The sequence below is a fragment of the Gorilla gorilla genome, chromosome 22 (genome assembly GCF_029281585.2).
Source record: "Gorilla gorilla gorilla isolate KB3781 chromosome 22, NHGRI_mGorGor1-v2.1_pri, whole genome shotgun sequence".
Lineage (NCBI taxonomy): Eukaryota > Metazoa > Chordata > Mammalia > Primates > Hominidae > Gorilla > Gorilla gorilla.
This window is the reverse complement of record NC_073246.2, coordinates 35,713,954-35,739,579: the sequence shown is the minus strand read 5'-3', so window position 1 is coordinate 35,739,579 and position 25,626 is coordinate 35,713,954. Positions and strand designations below refer to the sequence as shown.

The window sequence follows — 25,626 nt, the reverse complement described above, 5'->3', positions numbered from 1 at the left end:
ACTGGTATTATAAGGAATGATCATTTGCATATTGATCAGGGAGGGTGGAGAGCACGGGGAGAGGGAGGGCTGTTCAACAAAGACTCGGTGAGCCTCTGATAATGTCTGTATTTCAAAGAGCACAGGTCATGGTTGACACGCGGGCAGCAGGCCCATTGCTGACATCTAGTCTGCTTGGTTCCTCACCACCACTGCCAGGTTCCAACATCAAGAACACAGAGACATTTCCATCTAACTTTTGTATGAAGAATTTAATTATCTATACACGGAACTAATTCAAAAGGTTGTATTACAGTTGTTAAAGCCGCAGGTTTATATATTTATATATTTTACATTCATATCCGTGAAAATACTGAAGCGCAACTGAACGAGGAGGAGAGGTCCTCGCTCTCTGCACCATGTGAAAGGAGAAGGACTTCTACACGACCACCAGCACAGCCTCCCGACAGCGCCGGGAGAACGCGAGGGGAGTGAGCATTACAGAGTCTTTAGGAGGACAGCTAGATTGTGCTTGAGGCTCCCCCTGCCCCATTTTCTGTGCTGTGAGCAGCAGGCATTTTTATTGAGAGCTTCCAACTAGTGTTTAAAAGACAAACAGGGCTTCAGCTACAGCATATCTAACACACAAACGGGCCATGAGCTCCATTTCATATTAATCTGTAGAAATTCCACAGTCTAGTTAAAAAATGTAAACATTGGAAATTAATTGCAGGGAGACTTCTATACATTCTTTCTTGTCAAGAAAATTACTTGTTCAAAATAGGTCATTCCATGAAAAGTAATCGGAATAAAACTTCATGTAACAGAGACTAAAAAGAGATTGTGGATATCGTTGATCGTAACGACCTCAACGGTGTTGTCTACTGATTTTATGCTATGCAAACACGCAAAATTAAAAACCCCAAACAAAACACCAACTCAACCAGATAAATCTGAGACCGAACAAAAACACAGAGTGCTTTCTCATGTGGCTACAAGGTCACTGTGCAAAATAAAATTAAATGCAATATGATTAGAGCATCATACAAGGTAGTAGCTTTGCCATGGAAAGAACTAATTTCTTATGTACAGGATGTATTACATGCTCAACAAGGTACAGCTGATACACACAAACAAGCACAAACACCTTCGCTTTAATTGGGCTCATTCTATACGTCTTTAAAACAGAGATACTGAACTCCTCTGCACTTCTATGGTAAGGGGGAAAAGCCCCAAACTGCACAATTTAGTTGGTAACACTGGACAAAATGAAAAAATACATCAAGTCTCAGATTTATGGACATTTGGAACAATTTTTAATAGCACATGCAGCATTCCTTGATAGTGGGTCTTTTTGCAAAACCAAAATAGCAAAGAAGTCATTTATTTATTTTGTTTATTAAAAAGCTAAAATATATATTTAAAAATAATTTTAAAACTATTGAAAGCACCTGTGCAAAGGTGGGGGAAAGTCAATTTGAGTAACTAGGAAAGCCACAAAAGGACCCACTACCCTGTGTGTTTTTGTAATTTTTGCTCCTATCTCTGCAAGTAATAACTCAAACATTGCGATCACATGCAACTAAGGTAAAATGAGGTAAACTGCTCTGCAGTGAGTTCTTCTACTCAGAAGGCAGTAGGTGATCATGCTGGAAGTCACATGATCAAGGCTGCATCTCCCATCATCCCTCTGGGCAGTGATATGGGATAGTGGGTCTCTTTGAGGACTTTCAAGCCTGAGGGGGGGATGGACAACATATGATTCCTAGAAAAAGGAGGAAAACAACACATAAGCAAAACAAAACAATGAGCAAAATTCAAGCTAGGAAAATGAGTCAGGCATGTAAACAGCATGGTGCCAAAATGATTTAAAAAAAAAAAAAAAAAGGAAAAAGGAGGGAGGGGAGGGAAGGGACATGCTACAGAAGGAATGAAAATTAAAGAAAAATAAAACCCCATGAGATAAACTCTTGCATTACAGAAGGTCTTCAAAGAGACGATTGCGAATGCAGCAATGGTCTAGCTTTAAGTTCTGCAAACAAAGCTCAGCAGAATCAGAGCAATGCTGCATGTTTTACGGGAAGATACCAGAGAGGCGAGGCGACAGAGCCACCAGGGCACTTACATTGCTGGCTTGGGTCCATGTCTGTGGTCAGCTTCACATAATTGGATGGGAAGAGCCCCACTTGTCCATTGACTTCTCCTTTCCACCAGTCAGGGTCCTCCTTGTTGAGGACGTTGATGATCTGGCCCTTGTTGAAGGCCAGCTCATCGTCATTCTGCGCGGTGTAGTCGTACATCCCAATCACCTGGCACACTGCAGGAGACAGGGCTGGGTGAGCGGCTGCACACCCGCCAGAGAATGCACAACGGGTACCGCGCAGCCATTCAACATTCCCAGCTACTATTTCTGTCCTTTCAGAAGAAGGTGACAGTAGGTGGAACTGTTCTATTGGGCTTTTTACAGTGTGGGCAATAAAGGAAGATGAAGAATTAAAAACTAAGACAACAGCAAAATTTTCACACTAAGTCTTTAGTTTTTATGATATCGTCCTCTTTTTCATGTTTACTTGTCAGCAGAAAATGTACAGTGCTAATCGAGGGCTTTCGTTTTGAGTGCAGCCGAACTCCTTCCTACTGCTGACTCCGGGAAGACCAGCCCAACCCCATCCTATCTTCTGCTGCACAGGACAGCTATGTATCACGGGGACTTTACTATCATTTTTCCTTTTTGGTTTAAAGTGGAAGGTAATCATCATTTGACCTCCAAGAATTCCAAATCTTAGGGAAAACTAAAACCAGTGATTTATTTATTTATTATTTATTTATTTGAGACAGAGCCTCGCTCTGTTGCCCACGCTGGAGTGCAGTGGCACGATCTCAGCTTACTGCAACCTCCACCTCCAGGGTTCAACCGATTCTCCTACCTCAGCCTCGAGTAGCTGGGATTACAGGCATGCACCACTACGCCTGGCTAATTTTTCTATCTTTAGTAGAGACGGGGTTTCACCATGTTGGCCAGGCTGGTCTCGAACTCCTGGCCTCAAGAGATCCGCCCGCCTCGGCCTCCTAAAGTGCTGGGATTACAGGCGCGAGCCACCATGCCAGGCCTAAAATCAGTGTTTCAAAAGATTTTTCTGCTGCTGTATCTTTGCGTCTCAAAATGTTGTCTTGAAAGAAATCTCCACCCTCAAGAACAATTTTTCTTTTCTCATTTTCTCTCGAGCTTATAGGAGGTAAAATTGTTCTCATTCTTTGGCACTTCTACTTCAGATGAGTCTGCACCAACAGGTCACAGTCCCTATGAATCTTTCTTAACCAACCTATTAATAAATAGGTTTAGGCTTTTTAAATTCTCCAGCTAATTCAATCACTTCAGCAACTGATTTCAGCAGGCCTGAGGAAGGGGCTGTACATGGAAGTGGAGGGATACTGACACATCTCTCCAGGGGACAGCAAACTCTGCAGGAACCACATTCCTCAGCCTACACGAGGCCACAGCTCAAGCAAAGAGGCCCAGTGGGGACTGCGGCTCATCACAAAGTTTGCCCATCCTTTAATTTCTTGAGAAGGCTGCCAGTTTTTAATTTTATCTCACTGGGTACATACAGCACAGATATTTAACCACAAGGTATTGGAACAAAAATTCTACACTTTCCACAAAAGCCAACCAAGAATGATGGCTTAAAGACCTAAAGCAGAAATCTGCTCCCCCTGACCTCACCTCTCTCAGATCTTGCTGAAGCGTCTCATTTGGTCCCTTCAATCAGAAAATAGCCAACTGGGCCAACTGCTGTGCTCTGTTCTTTTCCAGTCCTCCAGGAAAGTGAGTACAACATCCTGCCTGCCCAGCGAAGCCCCCTCTGCCCACAGTGAATGTTACAGGGGAGCTATTTTGGTCTTCAGTGAACACCACATTATAGCCCCCCAACCCCCGTGGCCCCCAGCTCCATCTCATGACCTACTGAGACCCCAGCCGTTTATTTTTGGGTGTCCCTTTCTGTCACCTCACCCCCTAGCCTAAACCCCAATTTAAATGGCTGGAAGGAAATCAAGAGGAAAATGTGGCCTTAATGCCACAGCATTCATGACTCCTGCAAGAAGAGCATTCCAACAAGGGTTCTGTTGTATCCAGCACAGAAAAGCCACTTAGATATCTGGTCCTTTTGAAAGACATATTCCATATCACATTAGTTGGGTGTCAGTCCCAGCAAGTACAGGAAGTGCTTTAAAGCACATGTGAAAAACAACCTAAGATATTTAATGAGAAAATCAAGTGGAAAAACTCAAGTGGCATGCAGACCATCTTCCAGTTAGAGATGCGAAACTCCTTACCTGCCGCTAATGCTGTTGACTTAGGTGGCTCTGTTGGAGTGATTTTGCTCGTCCCAGGGCTTAGAAGCTTTACATAATTAGCTGGGAACCAGCCTATCTGGCGCTTTTTCCCACGTGCCTAGTAAGAAAATAATTACATCAAACATTTTTAAAGGTGCATCTTTTATAATACAGCTCACTTTATAACAGAGCACTTATGTAAAGCTTACATATAACTGAAAAACAAATGACATTAACGGTAAAATCTATGGATTACTATGTCACAAAAGTAAAACACCATAGCTAAAATTCAAATCGTGGCAATCACTGGTCAGCAAAGCCCAGAATGTTTTTGCTTGGGCTAGACTGTGTGGATCACAAAATTAAGATATACCATGGATTGCCTGGGACAGGAAATTCTACTCATGTAATGCTAGCACTCAGCTATTAATTTCAGGTAATGTAGACATTATGGTTAATGCCAACACTGTATATGGGTTTTAGGAATAATAATAATAACAACAATAATGGCCACCAATACACACTGAGTACTTCTTTTTTTTTTTTTTTTTTTTTTTTTGAGACGGAGTCTCGCTCTGTCACCCAGGCTGGAGTGCAGTGGCACGATCTCGGCTCACTGCAAGCTCCACCTCCCAGGTTCAGGCCATTCTCCTGCCTCAGCCTCCTGAGTAGCTGGGACTACAGGCACCCCGCCACCATGCCCGGCTAATTTTGTTTTCGTATTTTTAGTAGAGACAGGGTTTCACCGTGTTAGCCAGGATGGTCTCGATCTCTTGACCTCGTAATCTGCACCCCTCGGCCTCCCAAAGTGCTGGGATTACAGGCATGCGCCACCGCGCCCAGCCCTCACTGAGTACTTTTTATGAGCCAGGCCCTGTGCATTTATGCACACAATTCCAGAAGGATAATAGTATTATTCTTCTCAATTTCCAGATGAAAAGTTGAGTGACAGCCCCAGGGCCACAGGCAGTTAGTGGCAAGCCAAGATGCACTCATGTGTCTGCATGCTCCTTTATGGGTAATAAACATCCTTAGACGCAAGATGACATACATGCAGTACACACAGAACACAAGGAGACTCGATGTTATTTTCACAAACCCGTAGGCCCATGTGATGACTAAAGCCACATTTTTCACCGCCACTCCTTTCTCACTTAATTCAATCTGATTCAACACAAGACTCATTTATGGAGTGTTTCTGCACCATGCTGTTAGGAAGGGACAGTAGATGACTGTCCCTATAAACCCGGGGAGTTTATAACAAAGTTGGTGAGGCGGGTTTTGCAGTTAGGACACAATCCCATTAAAAGACTCGAGTTAGGGATCATGAGTCGGGCTTTGACTACCCTTCTGTACACCACCAAGAAAAGAGAACCCAAAACTACTTGTGCATACACACACACGCATACACATACACACACGTCTAGAAACAAGGCTCTGATCGAAACAGCCACCTCTGGGGACAAGGTGGGAGGGAGACATTTATATCCCCTTGTAACTTTTGAATTTTAAACCATGTGACTATAATTACCTATTCCCAAAATAAGGAAATAAAACTAAAAGAAAAGAAAACTTCCACCACATTACCTCTGCCCTCCCACCTGCCAGTTTATCAAGAGGGATACCTCTAGGTCATTTTCAGAACACAGAGCAGGTTTCCCTTTCCTTGAGGTCTGATAGATTCCATCCCCTTGGCTCAAGGACTAAAGCTTTTATGTTCACAGTGAACCTGCCGATGACTGAAGCCATCTGGTTACAAATTTCCACGTTTATCTACCGAGTATACCACCATTCTGCTCGCAATGACACCACTCTTTCCCACACCTCTGCAGCACAGCACAGAACTCACTGGTGTTTCCTCATTTGTGGATCCACGCTGAGAGTCACTCCGGTGACAGCGCCAGGAGCTCTCCTGGGTCATGGCAACTCAGCCACTTTATTGAGAATCCTAAGAACCACTCAAACACTCACTTAAGCACAGTGCTAGAGGTGTGGGGACTGAAAAATACGGCTGCTGCCTCCAAGGGGCTAGTCAGCTACATGTGGAAGTAAGAAATGTGCACAGAAAGCAAAGTAATATAAAATACTAAAGAGTGGTGCCGGCACGGGGCCAGCGCTGGAGCTCAGGGGAGGGACACGGTGCTTCTGGTTGGGATGGTCACAGAGAGCTTCCAGAAGTGGGATCTGCCAGCTCTTGGGGAAGTGGAGAGGTTGGAGCTGGTTGGCCGCTGGTGAGAAATGTCATGAACAAAGGCAGCAAGGCAGGAGAGCAGGGGGTGCTGGTGTTTCAAAGAGGCTGGAGTGGAGACGTCACTGCTCAGCGGTAAGATGTGAGGCTGCACCGGGGAGAGGGGCCCCGCAGGAAGCCTTCCCCTGGCAGGTGAGGAGGAAAGGCGATGGGAGTCTCCCACGTCTCCAGAACAGGACAGGGGCATGATGCTGGCAGGGCCAATGGGTGACACAGCACAACTCTAAGCAGGGAGTGGGACCTGAGGGTCTAAGGAGGCCTCTCCCTCCCCAGCACAGGAGAAGGCATGCTGACAAAAAGGAGTGGATTTCCAGGCCTCCAGAGGTCAGATTCCTTAACCAGTGAGTAGTATCTGGACATTTATGGGTGTCCACCAGCAAACTCTCCAGGGAAAGTTTCATCTTTAGTTACACTCCAGGTTGTGCCTTCTATTCTGGCCAAGATGCGTTTCTTATATATTCAGCTCTCCAGTGTGGCTCTTCCTGTCCTGGCCTCAGGCTCACCTCCACAGAGTGGTGGACGGGACCGTGTGAGACCCGAGGCCTTCCCCAGCAAGGCCTTCTTCCTTCCTGCTCCTGCTGTTCCAACCTCCATTCCTCAGGAGCACCTGAGGCTCTGTCTTCCGTGGCTAGCCCACTGCATGGCAAAGGTTTCCTGCCTCCCTCTTCCCCCTCAAACTTACGTAGTTCCATACCGTCCTGCTCATGGGCAGACAAATACCAGCAGATTGGGTAAGTCGGTCTACAGGCCCACTAATAGCTGCCAAAGGGTTCCCATGGGCCCCTTCCTCACAAAGCATTCCAGAAACCATTCCTCCCTATATCCGTTTAAGCCTTACTGAGGCTCCCCTGTGTTACGCAGAGACCCACGTTCAACAAACGCCAGAGAGACAGACGGCTGCTGGAAAATTCAGTCCTTCCACAGGCCCCATGTGGGCAAGCCAGGGAGCAAGCCCTGTCCTTCACTAAGCTATGAAGCAGGTGGCCAGGTGCCCGCCTGGCAGTCTGAGGCTGATCTTCACTTTGGATGGGGGAGGATGCGGGGAGGGAGACACACTTTCTGTATGAAAAGTCAGCTGGCTTACCTCTCAAGTAACTGCTATAGTAGTAACTTTTTAAAGGCAACTTTTTATTTAGAAATGATTTCAAACTCACGGAGAAGTGGCAAGAATAAGAGAAGCACACAGAACACCCACAGGCCCTTTACCCGAATTCACCTACTGTCAACACTTGGCAGCAGCTGCTCCCTCGTTTGTGCGCGTTCTCCCTCCCTCCCCACCCTCTTCTCTGCAAGTTCTTTTTTTGAATCATCTGATTGCAAGTTGCTTACATCTTAACTCCACCCCTAAATACTTCAACACGTATCTCCTAAAAATAAGAATATTCTCTTATATAACCACAGTACAGTTATTGCTTTCTGTGAATTTTACACTGGTACAGTAATTTTATCTAATGTAGTGTCCATAACCCAATTTTGTCCATTATCCCAATAATGTCCTTGACAGCGTGGTTTTCTTTCACACAGGGTCTAGATGCTGCAGCCAGTCCTCACGCCTCTTTAGTCCCCTTTCGACAGGTTTTGTCTTTTATGATCCTGACGGTTTTGAAGACCAGTCACTCCCTCCCTCCTCCCTCCCGGCACAGCTGTACACACATGATGTCCTCTGGTCTCCCCACTGCTCATCATTCTGATCACCTCATTCAGGTCTTGTCCTAGTTCCCCACTCTATAATTATTGTGTTTTCCCCTGCAGATCATGAGCGATCTGTGAGGGTCACTTCAAGACCATGCACATTTTCTGCTCCTACTGAAAATTTTCCTGCAGATTTGGCATCTACCGATGATTCTAAGAAGTTTTACCATGAGAATTGCGTAACAGTATATCTTTTTAAAGCATCTTTGTCTCTGGAAATGAGACTTATAGGAAGTATCTGGAATGGTAAAATGTGTAACAAGATGATACGATTAACAATACACACACACACATGCGCACACATACACGTGCGCACACACACACGGGAACTAAAAATACTGTGATGTATGGATGTGGCTTTGAATGCAAAGAAATCTGCTCTTGTGCCACACCTTCTAATACCACTGATGAAAAGCTCCACTCTCTAATGCCAAGGCACATAAGGATATGCAGGCATCCCTCGTCATACGAGTTCTCACTATGCTGACTCTATCTGAATTCAGGAATGGGAAAGATATGTTTTCGTATGAGCTCCTAGCTCTCAGAAATCTGTTACCGGCTGTCTGAAACTTAGGAACTAAACAAACACAGAAAATTTGGCATCTCTCACTATCCAAATACAGAATTTAGGCGGTGAGGGGTGGTTTGTACTTTACAATAAAATAGCGTCCCTTTGAGATTTTGTGTATTGAAACTTGGATGGAGAATTGTAAATAAACAAAAAAGACACTGACTTGCAGCTCTCCTTCCCACCATCCACCTGGGTTCTTTTTTCGGATCAAAATCAGCTGACCAGGGGCGAGAGTGAGCTGCTCGGGGCCGGTGGCGGTGTATGAGGCAATAACCTGGGCAATTTCTGAAAAACAAGATCAAACACGGCAGTGCACTGTTAAGAGTCAGCAGGAGAAAAGGCCAAGAAGATGCAGGCGCCTCCCAGGTTCACAGATGAACACATCAAAACCAATGTATTGAGCTGGATTTCTACTCAACGAGTAAGGCTCCCTGAATCGCCCGTTCCCAGAGCTACCAGGCAGACACGGCACTCAAGGGCCTGGCTGATCCTCGAGCCCTCAGTGGACTGCAGACTCCCTTGTCATCCCGTGAAACTTACTTACCAACTTCCCTCCACGAAGTCCGCTCCTTGCCCACTCCTGGCACCTTCTGTCACACCCCTCCCATAATTACCCAGAATGCCCTGAGGCCAAGGGTGGGGCCTCATTCACCACCCACCCCAGCACAGTAGCACTCAATGGCTAAAGTGCTACTTTGAAGTGACTAAAGGACTCAATAGGTTTTCCAGCTGCCAAGTACAGTAGAAAGAGAAGCCCATTTTCCTCAGAAACCACTGGGAGCCCGGCAGGGGCTTATTTCTATGTTGTTGCTGCAGATTCTCACTCCCAACGACACAGCCTTCTTCTTTATGGCTCACATTTTGAGAGTGATCCCTGAATATCAGGTGCAAATCATGGCAGGGCAAATTTCTTTCTTTTTATTTCACGTTATAGGAGGGACCTGGAGTTAAGAAGGGAACTTTATGCAAAAACAATTCAGCACAGGGAAAAAAATGTAAACAGTTCTGTACTTTTCCTGAATGTGAAAAGTCCCATGGGAAAAACTCCAGCGGTACCACAGACCAGGCTCTGAAACACACATTTCCACGGGCCCAGGAGACTGAGTATGAGGAGACAGAACCCTTCTCTGCCTGAGTTCTGGCTCATCTGCTACTACTGCTTTCTGAACTTCTAGAAGCAATACAGAACAAACTGTTCTGCTCCTCTACCCTTGCTCTCCAAGTGTGGTTTGTGAAAGAAAGGAGAAAAGAAGGAAAGAAGGACAGAAAAAAAAAAAGAAAGAGGGAATGAAGTAAAGAAGAATGGAAAGGAAGAACGCAAAAAGGTCTCATGTTCTGACGAGATTTCCTACTTTTCTACTCACTCCAGGGAACAAGTAAGACTCTGGCCCTTAAGCAAGCCGCTCTCATTCTGTTCTGCATGCTATCAGGGGTCGGCCACCAGGACAGAAGCACCTGGCGGTCACGGTGCAGGCCTGGCCCTGCCTGATGCTTTGGAGAGCTTAGGGCAAGCAAGAAAGGCCACAGCACGGTCTACTGGCCCAGCCTAGGCTCTGACTGGGAGCTCCAGCTGAGATGTCTACGCTGGGATGAGGACTCTCCTGCAACACAACAAAGACCAGCTCTTGGTTCCAAGAGTTTATGGTTTGGAGAAAGACCAAACTAGTGTCCTATTTGGCACTGGATGTTCTTGCTCCTCAAGGGACCTGGCATACGCAGCCAGCAATCTGCCCCAACATTCTCTGCAGTCTTTTGTGTCCTTTCTTGCTAGTTTCAGTGCAAAGCAAAGCCCACCTGGGCTTCATCTATGAAATATCTGGACCCTCTGGAATGACAAATGTCCAAAACTTAGAAAACTTACACTTAAAACAGAGATTTGGTGGGGTGGTCCAATGTATCTCCATCCACTGTATTTATCTGACTAAAAACTCCATCCAGTATTTATCTGACTAAAATAAAATCCTAGACTAGGTGAAATTTCCCTTCTTTTCTCTAGCCATGTAAGCCCAGTTGGAGCTGGGCACCAGACAGACAAGCAAATCCGTCTCTTGGCAATTCAGTGACTGTTTCAACCTATAATTTCCTAAGAATATGATAGCAAAAAAGTTCAAATGACCTAGACCAGGAAGACGTGCCACAGAAACCATATTATTTCACATCCGCTTCTTTCTTTTCTTTTTCATGCTATTTATAGCACATGTGATTTTACTGAAATAAACTAAAACACTTTGGATTCAGTCATGACTACAATTTTGTACCTTCAGTGTGTACCGAGGAAAACCATCCTATGGCTTCTACATTAATGGGACCTACACTCTAATCTTCTCCATTGTTTGTGTCCTGGGAATGCATTGTTATGAAATGAAAAAGGGCTAACCAAGCCTAAGAGGAAGACGGAGAAGCAGCTGAGCCCATAATCCTACAGCTCCATGTATTATAACTTCCCAGCATCTTGCCTGAATTATTTATTTATGTATTTATTTTATTTTATTTTTTGAGATAGAGTCTTGTTCTATTGCCCAGGCTGGAGTGAAGTGGAGCAACCTCGGCTCACTGCCATCTTGGCCTCCCGGGTTCAAATGATTCCCCTGCCTCAGCCTCTCGAGTAGCTGGGATTACAGGTGTATGCCACTATGCCTGGCTAATTTTTGTATTTTTTGGTAGAGACCGGGTTTCCCCTGTTGGCCAGGCTGGTCTTAAACTCCTGAACTCAAATGATCCACCTGCCTCGGTCTCCAAAACTGCTGGGATTACAGGCATGAGCCACCGTGCCTGGCCTCACCTGAATTATTTCTCAACAACCCAAGAGAACATTCTGTCAGGTAACGTCTCCACTCTTCATGTGTGAAGAAGCAACAGACAAATCTCATAACCAAGTAAAATTATTAATGGATTCCAAGGAAAGGACTTACTCTCACCACTCTTAGGAAAGATTCTTTTTATTTTAGGCTTCTGGCCCTAATACACAAAGATGGGGAGCAACTATCAATCACATTCAAAACATTGAAAAGTAAGCATCAGGGTTTGTAACTTACCAGGTTTTTTTCCTAAACTCCCTGTTTTCCCAGCAGTTCCAGAGCCCTTAAAACAGAGCAAAAGGTCTCATTTGCATGCTGAAGTTTTGATCATGCAACTTTAAAAACGATTAATGATGATACAAACCCGCTTGAGCCCCAAAGCCCCACTTTTCATTCTGGGAAAACACAGCACTGTATCACCTGACACGAGGATATAGATCAGGAAAACATGGAAAAAAATAAGTACTTTAAAACATGTGGCTTTTACTCATTTCTATAAGAGAAAAAAACAGCAGAGTATGGGGCCTGTAAGAGCCCAGAGGGCTCCGAGCACAGGCACTTCTCGGACCTGGTCAAATCTAAGAGGAGGTTTCCAGGCTAGGAAGACTGTTAGTTTACATCCTAAACACTAAGCTCGGACTTATCTTCACATGGCTAATTATGAAATATTTCACACATAAAAAGTACAGGGAATATAACTCACGAGCCTACTACCCGGTTTTAACACATTAAAATATTAATATTTTGCACATTTGCTTCAGGAGCTTTCTTTTTTAAAAAACTAACAGGGACAACTGGAACCTCTCTTCCCCCATCCTATTCACCCCTCTCTATCCAAAGAGGCAGTGGCTGTCCTGTGTGGCCTTTCCACCCAATTTCACAGCGTTTATACACTGAAATTTTTCTATCAATGCATAGAGGCAGAGCATATTTCTTCCCAACTATCAAGTGTTTAAAAAGTGCTCTGGGGTTGAATTCCTCTCTGGGATACTCATGGAATTTTAAACCAGCCAAGTAAGCCAACAACAGAGACCACGAGAGGCAGGACAGGAGCCAGAACGGAATCTGTTGTTACAAAGTACTTTATTCTAAATTAATTTATGCTTGAAGTCTATCTTGCAGTAAATTAAGCATTCCAATTAAAACAAAACAAAGGCTTAATAAACAAAACATGAGTTACTGAAAGAATAAAAATATGCCATTTATCTACCAGGAACACAACTTACAGTCTCTTTATTTTGCTTATTGAAATTTAAGAACCATTTACCAGGAAAAGTTTGGGTTAAATTTTTACTCTGATTCTGCTTTATTAACGAACAAAGTTATACAAAAGCAATCTCTCACTATTTTTCAATAGGCTGTATATCAAAAAAAGGAATACCAATGAAACAAGACTCCAGCGACCAGTTAACTTTCCTAGTACAGGCTCAGAATCTACTCCCTATACTCCATAAAAAGAACAAGGCAATTGGCAGTACCCTAGAGTTCAAGTAGTTTCAATGTGCTCCCTTTGAAAAACCACAGCCAGCCCCATAAGCTGAGATGGATTCAGAAGGCCATGTTCTGTCCTCCCTGCACCTATAAAGTCCCCCAGACCTGCCCATACAGAGAAGGGAAGCAGGATGGGAGAACTCTCCCCATGCCCAGACGTCAATTCTGGTGTCTGAAGCTGGGTCTGGTGTTAAGTTTGGTCGGATATTTTGCTTTTACACTGAATTCTGCATTCAAGTAGGACGAAAGAGCTGAGTTTTCAGATTTTTTGTTTCATTATCATTGAATAGTATAGCTAGATGTATATCTAAAAATTTCTAGTACTGCTAGTTCTTCTGTGGCTAATAATTTAAGACTGTGGTTAAGAAAGTACCTTACAACTCCACTTACCTTAAAAAAAAAAGTCACTGTGTGTTTTCCTAAAATTTATTTCGGATGGTTTTATTAAAGTAGAAAACTGTAACTTATTAAAATACATTACAAGTAATGGCTTTCGTATTTTAACTGATCCAAAAGGTAAAGTCACTTTAAGAGTTTTCATGCACGGTAGTAGAAACTGAGTTTGGCTTTTAGTGTTTTACCCAACTCCCCTGAAATATCATCTGTATGACTCTCATTGGACTCGACTTGCTGGCCTGGAGAAGAATTTAATTCTCTGTTTCCAGGTCTGAAAAGTCCAATATGCCAGCTGTCTCACAGGGCAAAATTACTTTCTTCCAGGCTTCTGCCAGATTCTCCAAGGGTGGGCAGACTTATGTAAATCCATCCATGGGAATTCCACTTAGCTGCTCTCAAGACTGCAGCAAGAAAAACCAAAAAGCAAAACAATGCCACCCCTTAAAAAAACAAAACCCAAGCAAATAAAATCATTTCTGGGAGCTGCAGGAGAGGTGAGCAGGCCAAGAGCAGGACTCCTAGAGCAGGGCACCAGGCCCAGCCTCGCCCCCAGAGCAGCTCCGAGCACACGGAGCCGCACATGTAAGAGCCCAGTATACACTCTACTACTGGCATTTGAAAGAGAGAGAGAACTTTGTCCACTTGCTCACTCCTGAGAAAGCGGCCCCTACAAGCTCCCTGCCAGCCTTTTCTCTCTCAGTACCTAGGAGGTATGAGGAGAAAAAGAAAATAACTGTGAATTGACTGTCAACGCTTAAAAAAAAGGAGTTAATTCTAGTTGGTTTTTTAAAATGTGCATTGGATCTGTTAAATGACTCCATTTATACCCTGAAACTCTCCACTAACGTGCAAGTGGCTCCTACAAGACTGACTCCCATACTCTGTGGTAGGTCCACCCCACCATTCCATTCAACTTGCACTATCTTAAGACCACAGTTTATGCGATCAAATTTTTAGGGCTCTATTTAACAACAGTGAGAGCACTTCCAATTCATACGGATAACAGCACTTAAATTCAGTCCTGATCAACGGAGATTCTAAGGCCTAGCCAAAAGTGTACCCATCCCTTAGATCTTGTGTCTTTCTACTGTGTGGGCAAAACCAGAAATTCTAAAAACTTTCTAATAATATCCAATACTCTGGGGCGATTATCACCAGAATACTTCTGTTTATACAGGCAAAATATTGCTATCATTCTTGGGGCATTTAAAAATCAATGACCATAATGATCTAATCAAGAAAGTTTACTCCAAAGCGTAAGTCAGTTACAGGCAGGAAGAGAGCTTAATACTGAACATTATCCTCCCAGCTGATGTGGACCAGCCCCATCACACTCAGCCTCCACTTAGCCCTGATGGCATTCTGCCTGGGGGAAGCCAGTGCTTACTCCGCAGTGCCAAATGACAAGATCAAACAATGACAGGTCATACTGGATTTACTGTCACATTCCAGAACTTAGCAAAACCCAACAAAGTTCCGCTGTCAAACATCGTGACTCCCCACAAAGAGAATCACCGCACAGAAAGGGAGAGGAAACAGTTAATGTGGGTTTACCTCTGAATCTTTAAGCCTCACATAGTTAGAAGGGAAGACTCCGGCCTTGTCGCCCACTGTTCCTGTCCACCAGTCACCATCTTTCTTGGTAACCAAAATCACATCCCCTTGCTGAAAGGTTAAATCTCCTTGCTCAGAACTCTCGTAAGTGTACATGGCAATAAATTCTGGTGGGGAGAAATATTGAGATACGGAGAGAGCTTGATTGTTTAAAGAAATCCCAGACAGCTTTGCAAAAGCAAGTTTACGAATAAGGAAGTTAGGACAAGATCCATTCAAGAGAAAGGCTAGTCACAGATAAAATACAGAGCTGCAGAATGCCCTGGGCTCCACATTCCCCCAGTGCACATAAAAGTTCAGTAGCTGCAGACAGGGAGACAATTCCTGGGAAGACCCAGACACAGGAATAAAAAACCCAACTGCATGTTTACCGACACTTGAGTATTTAAGAGTGATCTACCATTTAGCATCATGATTTCTTTTTGAAGGAAAATGGTTTTTACATTTATTTTTAACTAAGAGTTACACAATACCTACTCTGTGCTGAGCACTGGGTCAGATGCATTCATATGCAGGCTCTTGGTAAGCATATTAAATATGTGTATTTCAGTTTTGAGGGTACTACGTCACAGGTTTTTAAAAAATTGTTAGATCGCATATATCCTTCACATAAATTAAATAAGACATACTTCTCATTATTGAAGTGCCTGAAAACTTATGTCCTATTGTGCCATATACACAATATGATAGGAAGCTGTTAGAACACAAAATGAGTTACACATATTGTTTAGTTAAAAATGGGCATCTAGTTGTCATTCAAGAGCACAAACAGGTAGAGAGGACTGATGATAAAAGGAATGTCTAACCCAATCCCAGAAAGCCTTTCAACAAGATAAAAAGACAAATCACAGTTTATCACATTTTATTATTCATGTAATTTAGTCTCAAAGGATAAGAACTAATGTTCCTTTGTGTCTTGAATTTGAAGGGTGTGCATTACAGAAGAAACTTTTCTTTTTAATTAGATGTAGAACTTTGCATCACTCTTGGTGGATTTTATTAAAGCTTAGAACCAAATCACACTCTCAGAAAGATCACCAGACACAAAATCCTGGATGGAGGTTCTAGGTACAGGATAAAAGATTTACAGAAAGATGCACAGGTTTCTTGTTTCCCCTTTTTCTCCATTTTATCCTAGACTTTTGTATGTATTTTTTTAAAGCAACAGAAAAATCACCATTTACCCAAAAAGTTCATTTTTATGATGGACAATGTATGTTTCTCTCTAAACCTCAGATGATGTTCCTTTAATGTCGAGCCTCGTGTTGAGTAAGAGGCAGGAATTTTGTATGGAGAACTCCTTCGGTTGATTATCAGAGCCTCTGCAGGAGGTACTAATGAAAACTAAAACAAACAGACAAAAACACAAAAACCTCTAACTCTTGTGCTCACGTGGGCAGCCCCTGGAGCAACAAGGGCCTCCTTCAGCGCCAGTGTTGACCTGTCAGCGCCGAGGCCAGCAGCAATTGCTGGTGGAGAGCACTGGGCCCCATGGCAGACACAGGTCATTCAAACGTCCCAGGGAAAACAGAAGACTCTCTGTCTTTAGCCCTGAGGCGCTGGTAACACATACCTCCACAGTGAAAATTGGAAAAATGATTTCCCACACAAGGAAATCAAAGTTTGGTGGCTTTAATAGGGTCATTCTTTCTTCATTAACAGACTCATTTTTCTGACTTCTCCATACTCTCACCCTTCCCTTTTCATTTTGCTCCCTGTTACTGTTCTTTAGATCATATCTGGCCATTTAAGACAGGATCCTTGGCCATCAATACTTTCCCCAGTGATTCCTCAGCTTCAAAGTTACTTTCTTTAAAATTGATCCAAATTTTGAAGTAACTTTCCAAATGCTTAAGAAACTTCAGAAACATGAACTCTGGCTGAACTTGGTATTGCAGTATAAAATATAAAGGAGACTGGGAAGACTGAGGCTGGCCTTGCCCTGCCTGCCTTGCGCAAAGACATCTGAGAGTGGCTTTAGGGTGACAATGAAACCCAGAGACGTGATGATGGATAGGCAGAGGTTCCTCTTTAGCTACCCCTTCTCAGGAGACATTTCACAGAGGGCACTGGCCATCCCCAAGCCAATATTTTAAATATTTTAAAAGCAACCCAAGCCAATCATCTATTTTATCTGGTTTACAGTTTACTTTAAATTTGATTATGTTCAATGTGGTATTTACAAAAGGCTCATTAATATATGTAAATAGCTTTTCTCAGAATTTCTAATGTCCTCCCACCCCTTCACAAAGCCAGCAATCTTTCCAAATATTTCTAATAACTAAGTCATTTCAAAATGGCTGTAATAAATACAAACTAAGATCAGAATTTAACTCTATTATGTTGCCCAATTTTAAGTACATGCATGGTTCACTTGTGACCTATTTATTGAGGCCTCAGTACATGTCTCAAAACAAATAAACAAACATTCCTCCATACTGCTATTGGATAAGGATGCTCATACTTTATGTGGCTTTATCACTAATCCAGGGAATGAAGCAAAAACGACATAAAAGTAGCAGACATTTACTGAGCTTTGTTCTAAAAGCCTTCTGCATGTTATCTCATTATCCTTGTAATAATTTCCTACCTCAAGGGGTAGTTATCACGGCCAATTTACAGACAAGGAAGCTAAGGCATAAACAAAATAATACTGTTACTAGATGGGTGAGTCAAGATACAAACTCCAGCCCTCCAGTGAGCCTTGATTGGATGTAACACACCTTTCTTTCTTATCTTTTGGTGAGGTGCATAAGTTGCTTTTTACTAAACTGACTGCATGTGGTGTTCAAAGGAGCTTTTTGCCTTGTTACCCTAACAGTGGATAAAAAGTCATTAAGATAATGAGAATGTATAAAGGGAACTCTGTTAATCATTTTCATGGTAATAGCAAAAATTAGATGCTGGATTTGTTTAGTGATAAGGTTTTATAGCTATACTATGAACTAAAAAAAATTCTTACTTTAAAAAACCTCTTGAAAAAAGAACATTGTTACTGTGAGTCTGAAATACCATTATACCTTAATCCTTGCTGTCTCCACCTAAAACAGCTGTTTTAATAATTCTGTTTTTCACTGGGCAAGGTTTCTAAGGAATGTAACAATCTCATTATGGCAGACAAACTAAATAAAACATTCTATTCTCCTGTAATGTATTCAAGGAACCCATAAAGAATTACTATAGAATTGGTTAGTTATGGCATCTGTTAACTACCACACTGCTCAGACGTCTACGCAGAAAACCCATCTAACTCAGGGAGCACTCTCCAGTTAGGATGTGATGATGGCTGTATTGAATGTAAAAAAAGATGTGAGATTTTTACCATGAGGGCCTGAATTACATAAGTTTTGTATGGCATAAGTATTGTATGGCATCCATACAATATTTAGGATTATGTCACCAAGTGGAGATTGAGAAAGAAGGCAATTATTTGCATAATAAATACTCAAAATGATTTTTTTTTTTTTAGTCCTAAATTGTCTGGTTTGGTTGTTTTCATGGAGCACAGAAATTGAGTTTCAGTTTCATTTGGGATTTCATTTCAGATGGCATTCATGTTACTCTGAGAACTCTAGTGGTCTGTGTAGTTACTTTTAAAACGAAATACTTATCTATGAAGTCAGATGAGACTAGACTATGTCAGGTGAAGCAATGACCACAGTTTAGCTATAGAGATGCTCGGAAAACCTGATTCTTAGTGAACTGAATGGGTCTCTTTTAAAAATCAAAGGGCTCATAATAAAATATAATTAGAAAATTCAGTTTTTGATGATTAATATATCTGACAGTATTTTCCATGAAGTACTCCGATTCTGTAAAGAGCTAAACTTACATTTTACTGTAGTTTAATATACTGATCATAAATGCAGTCTATCTTAAGATGAAATTCAATCTCATTTCAACATTTACACAATGTCCTTGACCCTTCTGAAGAACATAATACAACTCAGGCCCTCACCTTCTCCCGAAACGACCAGCTTGGCTGCTGGAGAGGCTACTCGCTTTAGACTGGCAGGACTCTCTGAAGAACCAGAATCCATGCTGCAATAAGGGAAGAAGAGAGTATTTTAATTTTTATCTTCAAAGAAAATTGTACAATGACAGTGATTTTTCTGTTAAAACTGCTTAACTTTTAAAACTTTAAATGACCCACAGCTGAAATAGTTGTACTTAGCTAGGTTAAAAACACATAATAAGGTACTACAGAGGCATGACTCTAAGCTCGCATTCTTATTTTTCAGCACTTTGCTATACTGGACACATGGCTTATGTACTAGTTTATTTCAAGGCATGACTGACTGAGAGATGCTCATTGAATATTTTTGCTATTTTCATCCTTTTAAAGCTCATAATTTGTTTTGAATATCAATATGGTTGGAGGAATTAACAACCTTAGGTTCCATGCTATAAGACCCTAATGAAAAAGACAATTAAGTCCTTCTGATCATTTCCCCAGATCCTTTGGGTTTCCAAGTATTCACATATATCTGGTACAGCACTGGGTAATAAGCATAAAGAGAGTCATAATCTCCAACTAATGCACAAGAGTGTTCCAGGTCTCAGAGCTGAATTCCTTCTCGCATAAGGCAATGAAAAACAAGGCACATAGGTTTTCATGAGAGAAGAAAGAATGCACTTATCTATAAGAGGCTCCCTTTTGGTACTCTATATACTCTAACTTTTGCAGTTAAAAGATCTAGAAGACAAACTAATCCCGCAACTCCTGTCTGTGAATCTTAACTAGTGCAAATAGTAATATAACGCCTAACATTGTTTTCATCAAATACAAGCAGATAAATACAAAAATACCTTGTAGACTTCCTTATGGGCCCTGAAATGAGTTTCACGTAAGACTTGGGGAACCAACCCTTCTGACCTTGAACTTCTCCAAACCACCACATGTCTTGCTGTTCCAGGACGGTGATGACATCATTTTTGTTAAAATTTAAGTGGTTGTCTTTTTTGGCTCTCCAAGGATATAGGGCTTGAGCTTGTAGCCCCTCCACCTTTTCACCCTTGTGTGGAATAACATAAAGGACCTCTCGTTATGTTGCGGTTTGTTATCAATTAGGGCAGACGTGAGCATGGCACCTCTCCAACAAGCACAGGCCAGACAAGCACACACAGCCACAAAGGGCCCAGAGGCAGCACAGCAGGAGGGCTGGATGCTTCACTGTTTCCCAACAATTGTTTATTTCCAAAAGTGGAGGCCAAAGCCTGCCAGCCTCTTCACAAAGTCATTGTCTGATCATCTAGAACTCTCTATTTCAAAAAGCCAGGAGGTCACAATTATTCTGTTGCATCTGGCTGTGTGCCCTTTATATTTTGGTTCTATTTTCACTCTCAAGTTGCCCAGGACACCTCCCCATTTCCAATTTGACTGGCATTTTTAGTGGAGGATTAACAGTGGAGCAGAAATTTTATGAACTATCATGAGATCATTAACTGGCATTTTAGTTTAGGTAGACCCAGGGAAATAGGCCCTATCTGGATTATGCTTGTTTTAGTTCCTTTTCAGAGAAAACAGGGATTTGGTTAGCATAAATTCATTGTAATTACCATTTATTGTACATCTACATGCACTGCCCCATGAGATTACAAAGATGAAAAAAACAGCCTCTGCCTCCCCCAAATAATTTAGAGAAAAGCACTTTATTAACCATAAAGCACTATAAAGATGGGCAGTATTACTAGCAAGTAACTCACAAGTAATGGGGAAGACAGAGATAAAAACAACCAAGTGTACCACCTGGCAGAATGAAATATACTAAAAAGGAGTTCCTACTATTCACTGCAGGAATAAAGAGAAAACAGGGATGAATTCTGCCTGGGGGCATCAGCGTAAATTTCACAGAGGGGGCAGCATCTGAGATGGGCCTTGAAGGATGAGAAGGACTTTGACAGCTAGGGCTTCGGAGGAAGGGCACTCCAGGCTGAGGGCGCAGCATGGGCAAAAGCCTCGAGGTGGAACACTGCAGGGGGTCCGGGAAGAGAAGCACAATCCGGGGCTGCATGTGGCCTAGTCTCATGGAGGGGTGGAGGAGGAAGTCAGGCTGGAAAGGCAGGGTGAGGCATTTATTATCTTTTAAGCTATAGCATTAAATCATTACAGTATCTTAAAGCATTTAGTAAAAAATGAAACACCAACTTTCAATCATATATATGAATGCACAAGAACAAAAGATAATGCCTAGAGAGAGTTACTTCAGAACCAATTTGTACTTGCCTTTAGAAGTTATTTATATTATACTGACATTAAGTTATGATTATGTCTGATGAGCGGAGAATTTACAACAGGTCAAATAGTTTCAGCATCTATGTTGATAACCTCTAATTGCTGGTCTTCATGGCTTCCTGCCTTCTTAAACCCACAACATCCCTATCCTATTTCCTTCCACTTAGCTGTACATTCACTCCTTCAAGTCCCTCAGAGCTGAGGGGGTTTCCCTGGATTTCGAACACCCCTAAGATTGTATATTCTCGACCTTCCATTTTCCCCCTCTTGCAGTGGACCTGCTGCCCGCGTAGCTCCTCATCCCACAGCCCTTCTGCACTGTCTAATCCTCTCTGCCACTTCACTGATTTCTCTACGTATGGACCCCAGGGTTGGCCTTTCAACTGTGCCCTCACTGGTATTTCAGAATCTCTCCCCCTGAGAAATCTTCCCCGTGTCTGCTTTGTCAACCTTTTCACATTGATGGGCCCTAATGACCCCAGCCTGGGCTGGACGTGGACTCTGGGTTTGAATCCCAGGTCTGTCACTTACTAATTTTCTGGCCTTTGGCAACTGTTTAATCTCTCTGAATCTCGATTTCCACATCTGTAAAGTAGAGATGATACTTTCTCCAAAAGGCTATTAAAGTTTAGCAATCCCATGGTAATGTAAGATGTGTGTAGGTGGGGAGGGGGAAGGAAGTTTAGTAAGATCCATGCACAGTATTGCTATGATAGAAATAACAGTGGTGAGCTATATAACTATTATTATTCCTAGTCCCAAGCTGTGAAGCATTGCTAGAGAAAGCTGAGGCAATGTGCAATGATCTATTACAGACTCAGGTTAAATTAAGCCAGGCAATTCTTCTTTTTTTTTTTTTGAGAACTCAGTCTTGCTCTGTCGCCCAGGCTGAAGTGCAGTGGTGCGATCTCAGCTCACCACAACCTCCGCTTCCCAGGTTCAAGTGATGCTCCTGCCTCAGCCTCCCAAGTAGCTGGGATTACAGGCGCCCACCGTCATGCCTGGCTGATTTTTGTATTTATTTATTTTTTTTAGTAGAGAAGAGGTTTCACCACGTTGGCCAGGCTGGACACGAACTCCTGATTTCAGGTGATCTGCCTGCCTCCCAAAGTGCTGCGATAACAGGCATGAGCCACCGCGCCGGCCCAATTCTTCATCCTTCTTTGTCAGATCCCTCATTCGCCTGCTCCCAAACCTCTTCTACACTCCGCAGCCCCTCCAGGCTCCCTCCTCACTGAGAACAATATCATGCAGCCCAACCTGAACATTTTCCTTGGCTTTATCTTCTCCAATCTCTTCACTCTTCCTCACCCAGAAGAAAAAGACTCCTGTCTTTTCTGTGCCTTTAATGTTTTCTGCCTTATACCAACTATATCCTCTGACACTTCACTTTTCCATCCCTATCTCCACTGGCAACATGGCTGGTTCTTGCTTTCCCAAGGCCCCTCCACTCTGGTCCTTCTCTTTCCTTTTGCAGATCTTTCCACTTTCTTGCTGCTCATTTCCTTTTACGCCCCTGCAGTGTGGTTTCATCCTTCTCCTTCCCAGGTTACAAAGCTCTACCTGTCACAATGAATGGTCTCTTCTTTGCCCTGACCACAGTACTTAGTAACATAAGCAACCTCCCCTCCCCCACCTCCACTCTCTGGAACAACCCCCCACCCCATCACTGAGTTACTGTTAACTGAGCATGTGACACGTGCTAAATGCTGAGCTAGGACAGATGCAAAGGAAAGTACCATTTCCTGCTGAGTAGCTCTTCTTCTTCTTCCAGACCACAGAACACACACGTGCCTGTGGATTTGCTGTTTTCTCCCTGTATTCCCTCTCCTTGGATGACCTCACACATTTCCTGATATCTGATAATGTTCTCTATGGGAATGGCTCCAATCTATAATCCCAGTCTCGTGCTCTCTTCCACCCTCCAGATCTATATTCCGACAGCCTGCCAGACAGGGTCCCACGTTCACCTTCAACTCAACACAACTAAAACCCAACTCTTCCCTTTAACTGCGCATTCATTTCATTTTCTGCCTTTCTCCCTTCCCGCTTTAAGGTGGGCCCTTATTCTCAATCCCAGCCCTCTTCCCTTTCCTTCGGCTCCCATAGGCATTGTGACTCCAACCTCTTCACTCTCCTCTGCAGTCTCTCCCACGTGCTCGCCTCTTCTGCTTCCACCGGCACCTCCCTACTTGGTGAACATGAACTCAGCTGGGTCCAGGCCTGCCCTAGGTCTCAGCTGGGTGACACCAACAGCCCCCTGACTGGTGGCACCGCCCTGCCGGCCCTCCACTCTAATCTTCCTGCACACCGCTCCTCCAGATGGATCTGCCTAGACCCTGTGTTCCATCTGGGTGTTCTCAGATCAGAAATGATGCTGGAACCTCCAGTGCCTCCCAGATGGGCACTTGCTGTTTGGCATGATTATTGATAGAAATTTGAGTATTTTATCTTTATTGTATTAAGCAAAAGAGAACTATTCAGAATAACCACCTTTATCCTTTCAGACATTATTCTTTCCGAGCAGGGCATTTCAGAGCCTCCCATTAACCTTTAATTGGTCTACCTTTTCCAAAAAAAACCCAATGGTCTAGACAAATGGAGGGGTACGTGATTTTCCTTAAATACATTCTGACTGTCTGCCTTCGAGCCTTCCCAGCAGTTTCTGTCTGACAGGCAGGCTCTCTCCATTTTCTAGTAAGATCTTACCCACTGGTCAAGATGCAGCTCAAGTGCCACTTCTGCAATGAAGCTTCCTTCATCAACCCAGGCAGGAGAAGTTGACTGTGTCCCACCCCCACCCCCAATTCCCAACTATTCACAGCAGATGTCTGGCTCCTGCACTGGATTCCCATACTGCCAGCCAACCAAGACACACATAACAAGGCTTGCTTCAAAATGACGTTGCCAAAAAGCATTTGCTGAAGTTTTTGGCACTAGATAGCGTGCTAACTCTTCACACTCTCACTGGCTGCCTTTACCTGGCCTAGCACAGGAGACGGGGAGGAGCCAGTGGCTGTGGCTGGAGTAAAGGCGGACCTCTGCCTTAACTGGCCGGCACTTGGAACGGTGAGAGAGGGCTGGGCTGCCCATGCATCCCAGTTATCTGTTTCTGGTTTCTCATTCGTGCTGGTGGGCCACCTGGAGGGAAAAGCACAACACCATGAATAACAAGCACTCCCTAATATACCAGCTTTTTACCCACAGTAAAGTGCCAAAAAAAAAAAGCAAGCACTCCCTAATATGCCAGCTTTTTACCCACAGTAAAGTACCCAAAAAAATAAATAAATAAATAAAAGAGGGAAAAAAGAAAAAAGAAAAAGATGGCAACCAATGAGCCTGTGCAGCACAAACCTAGTATACTTATGTGGCTTTCTACAGTGAAAGAACAAGGAGGAGGCTGGGCACAGTGGCTCATGCCTGTAATCCCAGCACTGTGGGAGGCTGAGGTGGCCGGATAACCTGAGGTCAAGAGTTCGAGACAAGCCTGACCAACATGGTGAAACCCCGTCTCTACTAAAAATACAAAAATTAGCTGGGTGTGGTGGCGCACCCCTGTAATCCAAGCTACTAAGGAGGCTGAGGAAGGAGAAATGCTTCAACCTGGGAGGCAGAGGTTGCAATGAGCCAGGATCGCATCACTGTACTCTGGACTGGATGACAGAGTGAGACTCTGTCTCAAAAAGAAAAAAAAAAAAGTTAGCTGGGTGTGGTGGCATTGAGTCTGTAATCCCAGCTACTTGGGAGGCTGAGACACAAGAACTGCTTGAACCCAGGAGGTGGAAGTTGCAGTGAGCCGCTGAGATCACGCCACTACACTCCAGCCTGGGTGACAGAGCAAGACTCTGTCTCAAAAAGAAAAATAAATAAAAGAACAAGGAGGAGAGGAAAAGGCATTTGATTTCCTCATTGATAAAATGGGAACAATACTGTGCCACTTAAGGTTAGTTGTGAGGGTACATGAAATACAGGCTGGGGAAATACTCTGTAACTGCAAAGCCCCGGAGAAACATCCTCACATGATCATTATCATTTGTAATAACAATAGTTAAATGAGAAAAAAAAAAGCTACATGCCACCTATGGAGCTGGAGCTTCTCAACACCATTTCTCAGACCCATGCATTCTACAGCAAGTACCTGGTGGTATGCCTAGATGCCACAGCAATTACAAGTGGCATCCTGACAGCAACCAGTTGTCCTGGGTCCCAGGGACAGTTCTAGTTTTGTGATTTTAATAATTTTAGATAAACAGGCTGGGCATGGTGG

The 25,626-nt window shown here is 43.3% G+C and overlaps 1 protein-coding gene across 12 annotated transcripts in view; it reads right to left on the bottom strand.

The window, feature by feature from the left end:
- The window catches only part of ITSN1 (intersectin 1), a 258,350-nt gene that overhangs the window by 62,723 nt on the left and 170,001 nt on the right, over positions 1–25,626 (bottom strand). For 4 of the 12 annotated variants that reach the window (XM_019017669.4, XM_019017670.4, XM_055373923.2 and 1 more), the window contains 9 exons: positions 24,341–24,500; positions 19,934–20,139; positions 19,083–19,165; positions 15,065–15,231; positions 11,861–11,906; positions 8,989–9,110; positions 4,315–4,432; positions 2,105–2,296; positions 233–1,744 (listed from right to left, as the gene is read on the bottom strand). In XM_019017669.4, coding sequence (XP_018873214.1) covers positions 1,743–1,744; positions 2,105–2,296; positions 4,315–4,432; positions 8,989–9,110; positions 11,861–11,906; positions 15,065–15,231; positions 19,083–19,165; positions 19,934–20,139; positions 24,341–24,500 — 1,096 coding nt within the window. In that variant the 3' untranslated portion in view covers positions 233–1,742. Of the gene's footprint in view, positions 1–232; positions 1,745–2,104; positions 2,297–4,314; positions 4,433–8,988; positions 9,111–11,860; positions 11,907–15,064; positions 15,232–19,082; positions 19,166–19,933; positions 20,140–24,340; positions 24,501–25,626 lie in introns of those variants that run through there. The other 8 variants (XM_019017661.4, XM_019017662.4, XM_055373919.2 and 5 more) reach the window with 3 other exon arrangements.